This window comes from Grus americana, chromosome 1 (genome assembly GCF_028858705.1).
Source record: "Grus americana isolate bGruAme1 chromosome 1, bGruAme1.mat, whole genome shotgun sequence".
Taxonomy (NCBI): Eukaryota; Metazoa; Chordata; class Aves; order Gruiformes; family Gruidae; genus Grus; species Grus americana.
The window spans coordinates 73,304,868-73,317,549 of NC_072852.1; the positions used below are offsets into that span (position 1 = coordinate 73,304,868).

The 12,682-nt window shown below is 46.5% G+C and overlaps 1 protein-coding gene across 1 annotated transcript in view; it reads left to right on the forward strand.

Moving 5' to 3' along the window:
• The first annotated feature begins 663 nt into the window (after positions 1–663).
• The window catches only part of PDE3A (phosphodiesterase 3A), a 277,695-nt gene continuing 265,676 nt past the window's right edge, over positions 664–12,682 (forward strand). The window contains exon 1 of the mRNA XM_054824716.1: positions 664–1,884. Within this exon, the coding sequence (XP_054680691.1) occupies positions 1,033–1,884 (852 nt within the window). The 5' untranslated portion in view covers positions 664–1,032. The remainder of the gene's footprint in view (positions 1,885–12,682) is intronic.

Genomic DNA, 12,682 nt, shown 5'->3' on the forward strand with positions numbered 1-12,682 from the left:
AACTGCGGAGCCTCCTCCGCGCCGCGGGCGGACAGGGCCGGCGCAGCCCTTCCCCAAGAGTCGGTCCGGCCGTTTTGAAAGTGGGAACCCCCAATTCCCCGGCTGCCTGCTGCTTCGTTATCGCCTCCAATACTCCCCCTCCGCTGCTCCTTTTTGGTTTGTTGGTCTGTTCGGGTTTGGGTTTGCTTCTGGGGCCTTCGGCAGCCTCCTCTCCCGGCTGGAGGGGGGCCCTCACATCATTTTTCCGTGCAAAACTCAAGCACTATCCCGGCAGCGCTCAGGAGAGAAATGCTTTCCTTCTCTCTCTTCCCCTCTTACCAAGCAGCCTCCCTTCAAGTCCCTCCCGCGGATCTCTCTCTCGCCCTCCCGGCAGGACTTCGCAACTTCTGCCCGCGGCTCCGCTGGCCTTTATTATTTTTTTTTTTCCCCCTTTGGTCATTTTTCCTTCCCTGCGGTCCGCAACGACCGGGAGGCTCCTTTCCCGCAGCCACGGAGCGCGGCCGGGACAACCGCGGGCCGGGCGCGGACTCTCCGGCGGGCAGCGCCGCCCCCTCCTTCCCTGCCTCCGCCGGGAGCGCCCGTGAGGGAAACGATGGCCTAGAAATTAAGCAGCAGCACTTCTGAGGTGGTACATCTGCCTCTCCCCTGCTCCCCCCCACCCCTTTTTTTTCCTCACACTGTTTAGGATTTCTCCGCGTCTCACTCTCTCGCGCACTTTTTTTTTTTTATTTTATTTTGAATTTACTACCCCCCCACACCTCCAAGCCCGAGGTGGTCGCGGAGGACGCGAGGCGCTCCCCAGCCCTTCATGCCCGGCGCTGGGCTCTCGGGGAGGACGCAGGCGGGGGGCGAGCACCGCGCTCCGCAGGAAATGCCGGCGCCGCAGCGGGGAGCGCCCCCGGCCCGCCGCCCCCCGGCCGCCCGCCGCTGACCGCCGCCGCGGGGGTCGCTCCCGGCCCCTGCCCGGCTGGGAATAAGCCCCGGGGCGGGGGCCCGCGGTGCCGGGGGTGCGCAGGGAGGCCCGTCGAGGCCATGGGCGGCGGCGAGGCGCGGAGCCCGAGCTGCACCGGGCGCTGCCCGCCGGCGGGGCGGCAGCCCGGCACCCCGCGGGGCGGCGGCGAGGCGGAGGGGGGGCCGGCCTCCCGGGCCGCGCTGCCGCCGCCGCGGGAGACCTGGCGCCGCCGGAAACTTTCCTCGGCGCTGTGCGCCGGCTCCCTCTCCGTGCTGCTGGCCCTGGTGGTGAGGCTGGTGCGGGGGGAGCGCGGCCGGGACCTGGCGGCGGAGGGCGGCGCGGGGCCGCGGGGCTGGGGCTGGCTGCCCCCCGGCGCCGTGCCCCTGGGCCTGGCCGGCGCCTTCTTCGGCGCGGGCCGCTACCTGCTGCGCGGCGGCGTGCGTCCGCGGACGGCGGCGCTGCTGCTGGCCGCCTGCTGCGGGGGGGAAGCGGTGGCGCAGACGGCGCTGGCGGCGGGGGAGGATCACTTGCTCTCCCTCGCCGCCACGGGGGTGGTGCTGAGCTGCCTGGCCGCCGTGACATGGCTGGTGCTGAAGCTGAGGCAGGGCGTCCTCATGCTCGCCGTGACTAGCGCGGCCAGGACCACGTCCCTCGTCGCCTTGGAGAGGGTCCCGGCGTCCTGGCGGCCCTACCTGGCCTACCTGCTGGGGCTGCTGGGCATCCTCCTGGCCGGCTACGCCGACCGGCTCTGGCCCCCGCGGCGGGCCGCCCCGCTGGCGGAGCCTCCCGCCGCCCCCCCGGCCGCGGACGAAGCCCCGGTGCTCAGGCGGCGGCGGCGGTCCAGCTCCATGATCTCCCCCGAGATGTCGGGCGGCGGCGGCAGCAGCAAGACCCACCGGCGGACCTCGCTGCCCTGCATCCCCCGGGAGCAGGTAGGGCAGGGGCTGGGGGGCGCGGGTCCCAAACTTTCCTGGTGCCGGGTGGGGGTCCCGCCGGCGGCGGAGGCGCGGGGAGCTCTGTCCTCCCGGCCGCTCCGCGGTGGAGGGGCCGAGCACGGTGCGGGCTTTCCCCGGCGCCCCGCGGCGCGGAGAGCCCCGGGCGGCAGCCCCGGGACGGGCTGGGGCCGGGGGGAAGCGGGGCTCTCCGGACCAGCCTGACTTGCGCCGGCTGCGGGTGACGGAGAGAGAGCTTGGGGTTTTCTTTTCTTTCACAGCCATCACCGGCGCTTGCTTTTCTGAAGCCTGGCAGAAAGTTGGGGCGGATGGTACCCGCTTGGCTCTTGGAGCTGGTGGGAACCTGCCCTCAACACAGCCCTCAGGTTGCCCAGCATCACTTCCGAGCCTTGCTTTTTCAAACCTGTAGTTTCCTGGAAAGGTAGTTTAGCCTTATTTAAACTTGCTTTAAGCTTTAAAGGTCTGTGAGTGTGAGCCAAGCAGCTTGTCCTCGGTGGGAGAAGTCCCTTATCAGGGCGATAGCTTGTCCTCTGAGGCTGGCCCGCACAGTGCGGTGCTCATCTTTGCACTTTGCCTCCCCGGGGCTGTTCCTGTGCGTGTAATCAATAGCTCCTGCTCTGCTATGGTTGTGCGAACCGGTACGAGGCACACGCGATTTATCGCAACTTTGTTTCCTTTAAGAGGTCGTGATTTGAATGGATGAGTGAGAACTCGCTCTTACCGGGCATGCGTTCTTTTAAATGCACACCTTAAAAAAATGGAAAAAGAAACAAGCAGACACCATTATCTTTACTGCACAGCTGTATAGAGTCCTGCCATGGACACAAGGTCAGCTTAGTTCTGCACTCAAAGTGTTTTATCAATTTTTTTGAGATTTAAGATTGCCCTGCAAAAGAATCGTTTGATGGGTTGAGCGTAAGCGAGTGTATTGAAAGTCAGCGCAACCCTCGCTGAGCGGTGGAAAGGGAAACCTGGGGGAAAATAAGTGGCAAATGGTGTTAGGCTTTCTTTTTCAATTAGTTCTGAAATTAATTCTGTGTACTGTGGTCAACTGAAGCGTATTGCCATACACCAAAGGTTTTCTTTCAGGTTGCTTGCTGGATGAGCAGCTAAGTATTTTCCAACTGATGGCATCTAACCATATGGTGTGGGTGGCTAGTTTGTTTCTGGAAATGGTTTGATTCCATCCCTTTGTGGTTGGTTATGGCATTTTCTAGAAGAGGGCCTGATAACCTTATATACTTGAGGCTTATTTTACAACAAATGTACTTATTTAACATTTTTGTTTAGATAAAATAAATATTTACCACAGTGTCCAGGCAAATACAGTGTGAAAAAGTAGAACACTGACTCGGTTCTGACTTTAATAGAAACTGAGAGGGATGTAAGAATAATTTGTAATTACAATATCTAAGGCAAGAAATTAAAACTCTTTATACTTACTTGATGATGCTAGGTGGTTTTGGTGGTTTCTTACAATAATCATTTGTAAAGTTTTAAACATATTTCCACTCTTGCACTTCAAATAAAAGCAGCTTTTCAGCTAACATTTCTAAATGCAATCATTCACTAGTTTGTGATCATGGCCTTCTCTTTTCTTATGGAGGGAGTTCAATCTATGTATACCAGGATGTTAAACTGGTGATGGATAACAAAGTAGATTTCACCCTACACCACCCCCCCCAAAAAAAAAAAAAAAAAAAGTTGTGTTACTTAGGGACAGGGGTCAGCTTTGCCTCGAGCAATTCCCGCTTCCAAGTTGCGGAGCTGGACTGGAGTTGGCTGGCTGTTCAGTTTACCCACTGCAGGATTTTGGCAAATTTCTCTTTCTTTTGTTCTCACTCGCTATTAATCAATAGCGAGATCTGGTATTGCTTGCGTCACTGTGTGATTAGAAATGGATGACTACTTTCGAGTTTGGGGAGACTTTTGTCTTTCCTTTTTTTTAAAGCACAATGTGGCTGTGTGTATGTGAACTTTTTAAAAGCTGTCCTCTTAAATAAACGTTAGCAAGATAGAAAAATGGAAAAGCTGAAACAAAGCTCTGTAAAGATCTCGAAGAAGTGCTGGGAGAAATGGGACTCTCTTACAGCAAAGTTTCTGTTTATAGCAAAAATCAGTTCCCCATAGACTTAAGAAACCATAGGTAAATGTTTCTCTTTTGGATAGTTTTTAAATATAACCTGTTAAAAATAGAGATGAGAGCTTTATAAACAAAACCAGGCCTTCCCTCACCCCGTTTTTAAAAAACATGTCCTGAATGTTTCTGGTCCAAAAGATTGCTTGTTAATATGTTTGGGAGCTGCCAATAATTTTCATCAGGAAATGGATCTACTTTATTGCTTTGAAATACATGCTTTCATTTGGTGAGTAACGTTAGGTGAAGTTTTAGAGATGTTTCCCATCACCTCTCATGTAATCTTTCCTATTGCTGAGCACTTAATTAAGCTTTTTATTTTCTTAGAGTTCAATTCCCTCCCTATCTGGCTGTTTGTGATATGAGATTCCACAAACATTGGAGTTTCTGAATTTATATTTTTTTAGTCACATGCATCTCAGTTTTTATCTGAATTTTTCCCTAGTAGAATACAGAATTGAATCTATGTGGCCTTGTGATGTAAAGGACAGTACCAGGAATTGCAAACTAAAATCACAGAGGTATTAGCTTATTTAAAATTAAAAGTATACTTCTGTTTAAGCTGCTAGTAAGAGTAGCTGGAAATGTGTATGTCACTAAATTACTCCTCTTGTGGAAGCATCTTGTCTAGTTGCTAATCACTTCCCAAAAGAATTTAAAAAAAAGAACTGTTTCATTAAAAAACCCCCGCCATCCAAAATAAAACCACTTTTGTTGCTAAAAATGCTCTTTACTGGATTTTCCTTTTAATTTTATTTTTTGTGGTTGATTTTTGTATATGTTCTTGCACTTTCTCAACTTTGGCAAATTCTTTGGATTAAAAGCTTCCAGTTTGGCATGTGTGTAGATCTCATTGAGAAATGTGTGCTTTGTAATAGCCTGATCCTGCTCCCAGCTGAATATTGTCTCCCTGTGATTTCATCAATGCCGGCTGAGGATGCTCAGCTCCTTGAGGGCTCGCTCACCCAGATTTGAAAGACGCTGCAGAGAGAAATTGTGAATGGATGGATAAGACAGTGAATGAATGAACAAATGCACTTTTTTTTCCCCCTGGTAAATGCATAGATACCGCCAGGGCGAGGGCTTTTGGAGTTTCTACTTCATGTTTTTGCAAACATTTTGGTTTTTCCTAAAAGTGTGGAGAGGAGGTGGGGGGGGGGGTGGTGGTGGCGGCAGAAAAGTATTCTATGTCTTGGTGTTTCCCGTTAAAATATTACACGGTCTGTGTGTTCTGGAGCTTGTGCCTCTGATCTGTGTGTCTTAATCTTGACATGCAACAGTCCAAAGGGATGACTTTGCGTTAGAGGGTAAAAGGAGGTAGTAGCTGGACAATTATAAACTGTGCCGAAGACTCCTGAATTTGCTTTTAAGCTTTGCTTGTTGTTTGTTTTGTTTGGGGGGAATGGGAAGCTTTCAGCTAACTTGGATTTATTACAAGTGTGTGTTAAATGAGCTCGAGCAGCTGCTGCAAGTAGTTCAATTTGCTTAGCCTTTTTAGATTTCTTTTTTCCTTAGTCAGAAAACTGTCACAGGTACAGCATACAGCAGGGTCTGAAGTACTTTCTAGTTCCCAAACGAGTGAGTGACACAACCCCACATGAGAAGGCACAAGCGAGATGCTGAGTCTTGCCCTGCTGAAAATCCGTGCGGGAGGTAGCACTGGGACGGAGGAGTTTCTCCTGCAGCTCTGATGTCTCCAGCTGCCAGGCCAGCAGCTCCATGTGCAAACTCCCGTCCGCGTCCTCTGGCTCCTGGAGCAGAGAGGTTTTCCTTCCTTCTTTCTCTTTGCTCTTTTCATCCATATGAGCAGTTGGAGAAGTAGAAAGCTGTTTGGCTCACTGAGGGGCATGTGAGGGTCCGTCATTTATTTTTCATTGGTTTGAGACTTGGTAGCTGTTTTGTGCTGCCACATCTTTCTTTCCCTGACTGTTTCTCCTATTAAAAAGTTATTTTTTCAGATAAATAACTTTGGTGCCAGACTCCTCTGTCTTTCTCCAGCAGCCGCGGAGGGGTTTTAGCGTGATTTGACCATTTTTTTGTGGGGTTCTGGATGGTGACTCTGCCTGTTCCCAGTCTGTAGCCTGGGAAAGTGGTGAGCCTCCGGGACTGTCGTTATCGCTGCCTGTCTGTGGAGTTGAGAAGACAATGCTGTAACAGTTCCCATGGTCAAAGATATCTCTTCAGCGATAAGATCTAAGAAACAGAGGAGAAAAAGAAATGTATTTGTTGGTTTTTTTTCCAAGGGAAAATTAAGGCTTTATCTGTTCTTCTCATTGTTTGACAGTGAGAGCTTTGTAAGTGCCAGGAATATGTTGCTTCCCCCCCCTCCTTTCCTGGTTCTCTATCATTCTGCCCTAAAAAAAGGACAGAGGTACCCTTATAATATAGCCAATTTTTAATAATGTATCCTGCCCTCTGGTCTGAAAGTAGGAGAGATCAGAGCTGAACATACAGAGATTTAATATTTTGGAGAAGACAGATTACATTTAGATATTGAACTTTATGTATGTCAAAGTTATGGTCTCCTATTAGACATGCGGTGTTATATACCATATACCTCCTTCTGCTAATAAGCTTTATTGAGCTGTAATTACTCTGATAAGATTTTCTGGCATTACCATTTAGGTCATAGAAACCGAGGAATACTGAGGAGTTATGTCATCTGGTGGCTTGCTGAAACACAGCCGTGTAAAATATTTAAGTAAGGCTCCAGAAAAAAATCACCCAGGGATTCCAGATGTAATACTTTATTTTCTTTTGCATGGCTTCATTTACGCAAACCCGCTCTACTTAGACTTTTTTCTGTCAACCTCACAAAAATGTAAAAAACTGCTGCTGAAACTCTCACGATTGGTTTAGAATCTATTTTTGTCAATTGGTTAAATCAATAAATGTATATTATAGCATATTGGCAAAAAAAGTAAAATACAGTAGTGACTTTCTGCTCTTTTTGCCTGAAGTGTGAAAATGCAAAGCTGGGGAACTGAAAGAAATCCTGTGTACGCTGGGTTGTCATGTTAATTAAATAAACAGCCAGAACAGTGACCCTGTGTATGAAATGTGTTTTGAGAAGCTTGTTGGGGGTTGGAGGGGAAAAACAGTGACACATGATGTTTTGGACGTTAACTGCGACATTTGTATGATTTTGTCCTAATCTGCTGTTAGTGTGCTTACGTTCCAACTCTTTTTTGCAAGAAACTGAGACATAGCTGTATTTTGCAAATTGAAGGAATATTGCTTGTGCTTAAAAAGTTATATGAAAAAAATAATAATCCGAGCCTGGAAGTGGAAAGGCTACTGGGCTCTGGTGCCTGCAAACCGCAGGGCTCGAAATGGGGGTGAGCTGATTGCATCCTAAATGGTTTGAGAATAGGAACAACACTACTGCAGTTGAAGCTTTGAGCCAGTTTCTGTGATTTACTTAGGTAATCTAATGGGAGATGTACAGCCTGTAGCATACTGCTTGACGGCTAAGGAAACAAATGTAAAGATTCAGCTAACAACAGTGGAAGTCGGGTTTTTCTTTGTGCACGTTTTTTCTTCTCTGCTCGGTTTTGAAGAAGTTTCTCGATGAATTACCAAACCGTTTCCTCAAAGTCTCTTCTGTGTTAGTCAGAGTGTCACTCCGAAATACATGCTATTGGACACTGTAGTTTTTCAGGTTTGTTTGTTTTCCAACTTGGCTGCCACTAATAAGCCCTGCTGCAAGTACAGTGGAAGCATCAGGAATTCTCTGCGTCGGGGTGATGATTTGAGAAATAGGAGGGGGGGGGGGGGGGAAATGTGATGTCTGTCCAAGTTTTAACTTGTGGGGAATATCGGTGTTTTTCTTTCCGAGTTGTCTTTGGAGACGAAATGAGATTGTGCGAGGAAGAACTGCTATGCCCCTTTATCAAGCTTCTCCTTTTTATTCATAATGAAGAGTTTGAGTTTCTTTTCTTCTCCTTCTGCGTGGCTGTATGTAATTGTTACCAGCCCATTATTATCATCATCATCATCATCATCACGATGGCGATGATGCAGTCACCGGCCGCCCCGCGTGCCGAGGGTGAGCGCTGGCGGGGCCGGACCCCTAGAGGGCACGAGAGCGCCGGCACGCGCCTCCGGAGCCGGCCCCGCCAAATCAGTTAAAAACATAATAAACAAAATCTGTCCGTGGTACTTAACTCAGCCTTTTTTTATATATATATATATATTTATATATTTAACGTTTTCCTATCTATCCGCTGCGATTATTGCAGTTGCGTTTCTCGCTTCTCATAGCCCTTCGCTTCAGTCGGTCAGCGGTGAGGCCGGGCGCGGGGCCGAGGGCGTCAGCCGAAACGGTTTGCCTTTAGCTGAACGCCTGGGGAAGCGCGATGAGGTAGGGGGCAAATCAACAAACCTGCCGTAAAAGAAGACTGTGCTTCTCTAATCTGAGCTCTTTGAGAGTGCTAACAAAAAACCCCAACAAACCAAAGCAACCAACCAAAGAAAAACTTGGAAGAGAAGCAGTAGTAGGTTCTGGCCTTGGAAAAGCCAATTATGAGCGGAATTGGAGATCGTGGTACAAAGAAGAAGCTGCCTCCTGATCTGTCGAGAATCCAGAAAAATAGACTAAATCACCATTGCTTTATGTATTGTGGCACCTCATGCCTCTATTCACACATGTAACTATTTATAAATAAGATGAGAAACAGCACATGAAGAGTGCAGTAGCAGGGTGTGCTGATGAGACAAATGGTCCTTCGTTACCGCTGAACACAGGAGGCAGCTGGATGGTTTCTTAATGCTGCCTTCGGGGTTGCCAAAGGAAAGGTAAAATATACAGCGCAGGAAAGATACTGGTTATAAGAGTTTGGGTGGTGAAATTACATTGTTAATTTTGGAACCTGTCAGGAAAATGACTTTATGTCAGCTGGCAGTGCTGATCACCGAAAAAGTCTGTGTGTGTGAAGTATGATAGTGAAATTCGATTAGGGAAGTCCTGGTATGGAGCGCTGTATTGAGTTTTGGTCGGCCACAAGGACTGGTTGGGGCCCACAGGTAGCCCAAACCTCTGATCATCGTCTAAGGAGAGGCTGGAAAGATATGTAAAAATATATCTGACCGACCAGTACCAAATAGGTATTTTCCTAAAAATGGAAGAATAGAAGGGAATTTGAAATAAAGACAAAACCACCCCCCCCACCCCCCCAAGAAAACCATCCTTAAAACAATTCCTCACCCAATCCTTTAGTTTTAAAATGCTGGGAAGAAGTCTGGATGTGTGAGATAGAAATATATTTCTAACTGTGGAATATGTATGTCACAAGGTATGAGTGAAGCTATTTCTAAAATCCTTAGACATTTGTATTTATTATTTATTGAAGTTTAGAGGTTTCTTGTGCCAAGCAGGTTGAGGATTAGAAAGACTGGCTTTTTTTTTTTTCTTTTTTGGTAATCTGATACTAGTTAGGAAGAAATTTCCCTGCTGGATACTCTGTTGTGGTATGATTTAGTGAACTTACTGTCTTATCTGAGGTGTCCACTGACCAAGACTTACTGCTTCATGACTGTGTTCATGTTTTTACTACAACTAACTACTGAAAACAATTAGGGAGAAGATATTTATGAGCATCAATATAGCTATACGCTTTCCCTCTCCTCCTGTACAAGGCTGGAAAAATATGAAACCTCCACACATCAGAAGTAGTTCAGACCGTAGCTGAGGCCTCCTTCTCTAATGCCCCTCATCCGCCAGTGAAATATGCTGGGTTAAAGTGACTTATTTGCATTTTGTAGGTTGCTTAAGTTGTCTTTGTTTTGTAGTAAGAATTTATGCTTTGGTTTGAATTTTAAAATAAAGTAAAATTCTATTCTACATCATTACATTTTTTTTAATGGTATTTGTGTGTGCCTAACTGTGTAGGAATGATGCTTTTCAGACATACTCAAGATGCTTTTCTGATGGTTGCTGAACTCCTGAGACAGACCCTGATGACAGTTTAAAAGCAACTATTTCTCTTAGACTGGTTGGTCCTCTGAGAAATATCTCAGCCTCATTAAAAGCTGTGTGAAATATGATGTTGACGAGGTCCGATGGAAAGCTGTATCACCTGCTGTGTTTTGAGGATCAAGTCACTGATGGCAGTTGGATTTATTTTTTTTATTTCAGAGAAGCTTCTTGTTTCTTTGAATAAGGTTGCAGACTGGTTTTCTTTGTGTAAATGATAATAGCATAGGGGAGCAATGGTTACTCAACTTCAAAACTGAACGCTACTTAACCTGAGCAGCATCCTTCTGACTGATGTTTGACTAAGTTTGTCCATGAGCATGACATGGAAATGAATTCCAGAAGGGGAAGGAGTTGTGTTTGAATGCTGAAGGTTAACTATTTTTTGAATTATTGCACTCCCAGCAGGTTGATGATACCTTGCTAGCATCTATATATGCTGGAATTGTGGCCAAATCACCAGCAATAATCAAAGTTATTCCACACCGATACTTCTGCTAGTCTCTTACTTTTGCTATACAGTTGTAAATAAACTAATGTATGTTTTGTTACCTATGTTACATTGATCCTTAGTAAAAATGTACACCCCAAATTTACTTTAAAATGAGAATGTGGGGCAGCCGAAGAGGCCGGAGTGGTGGGCTGTCAGCCCTGTGGTGGCAATGAAGCCACTCAGGTGGCAGTCTGCAAAGGCACCCTCAGGAGTGTTTATGTTTGCTGTCTGACCAGCAATGGATGAAGGCAGTCAGAAAGGGTGATGAAAGGTTGAGAAGCTACGTCCAAGCAATATTTTCTCCAGTTCTGTGAGCAGTAATCCAGATATGCTTGCCCAGGCTTTTTGTTGCCTGCCGAATAAAACTTGTGAAACCTTGTCTATGTTAATGTATTAAATCTCAGTTGAAATGACAGTTGTAGAAAGGTGCAGACCGCTTTGCAAAAATGTAGGTGAAAAAGGGCTGCACGACTTTGTCTTATGTGCTATCCCCTCTCGCCCCCGTTATTGCAGTTTCAAGTGCTTTTATTATGAGATTCTTTCTTTCTTCTTCCTATTATAGCCTGTTAGAGTTCACCAGCTAACTGATCTAACTTGGTTTTCCTTGCAGAGTAGACCGTGCTGCTTCATTTCCACCACACCTCCCCAGTGCAGACAGGGCTATTTCTGTATTGGTAATACTGAAATCCTTCCCCTGACACTGGCTTGGTGAGTGGCAAAAAAAGTGGTGGATGCTGGTAGAGTTCTCAGGTGCATTCCTCTTCTGTTTTACTGGTGATGCTAACCACAGGTTACCCTTGACAAGGTCTCTTCACTGTATTTTGTGTTGATAAGGAACTTAAGCGTGTTTGGGTGCCTTTATAATTGCAAGGTAACTGATAAGATATTTTACATGTGGCTGGAGTTTTAGTTTGAGTCCGTAAGTGGGATTGTTACAGGAATACCTGCGCTGAGACGTGGCTCTGCATCTGACTCTTGTGAGACACTGAATACCTTTAACTTCTCCTGGAGGTTGTTCAGTGATATTTTAAAATTTATATTGTGCGAGTCAAGGTTGGTTAAAAATGCTCTTTTCTTACGTTCTTTTTGTAGTGATTACTGATAATCTCCTCCCTGCCTCCACTGACTTCAGTGGGAATTGAGAGAGCTCAGTCCTCCCAGGGAAACAGGCCGATCCTTTCAGTTGAATCATTAGTGCCAGAGGAGGGTGTGTTCCCATACACAAATCTGCACATAGCTTTTTAAAAAAAAAAATTATTTAAACAGCTGACTCTTCTTTTTCTTATTTTAAAGTAATCCAAAGCTGATGTTGGTTGTACTGCTCAAAATGTGACTTGAGACCTTGTAGTGTGTTTTTATAGATGTGTGTTCACACACGCATATACATATAATTTATATATACGTGTGCGTGTGTACACACGTATATACACACTCAAATTAATATTGTGTAGCCTACAGGGATGGAATTCTTCATTTGACTCTGACAGCACAGAGTCTGCAGCCTGAGTTACATATGACATTGTTCTTTCTGGATGTTTAATAATACTTTCTGCTGTTTCCAGAGGTAGGCATGTTTGTTAATATGCAAGCCTCTGTAACCAATGCTTGACTTTTGATTTGTTACAGTTTTAATCTTTCCTTTTCTTTCTTGACTTGCAAATGTGTGCCAAGTTTTGGAAAACTTTTCTTCTTTTATTTGTAAATACTTGAGCAGTGATTTTGATCAACAAACAAATACTCGTGTCTTACTAACGCGTGCTATTCCAGTACTCAGACTGGATCTCGGTGCTACAACTCTGTTGTAGACATGCAAAGCCATATAGGTGCTTTACGTGGTATCTCTGGTGCCTGGGCTGACTTGCCGCTAACTTTAGCTGTGACGTGGAGCTCGGGACTGTCTGGACAAGGGGAGCTGATAAGGTCCCTGTGCAGCCTGAGCCGGAGTCGTTCTCGTGGGCGTAAATGGGGCTTGGTGCATTGCTCTGCTTGGTTAGAAGTGTGATAAGACCAGGTGAAATAAATAGGCAACTTAGATTTTTTACAGATAAGGATGATGAGTTTCAGCCGGTGAAACTCACTCTGTTATATGTAATGGATATATTATTGCTGTGATGTACCTATTCTCAAGGAAGCTGTGGACTAGTTAGTATTTGTTATTTATTAAGACAGTTCT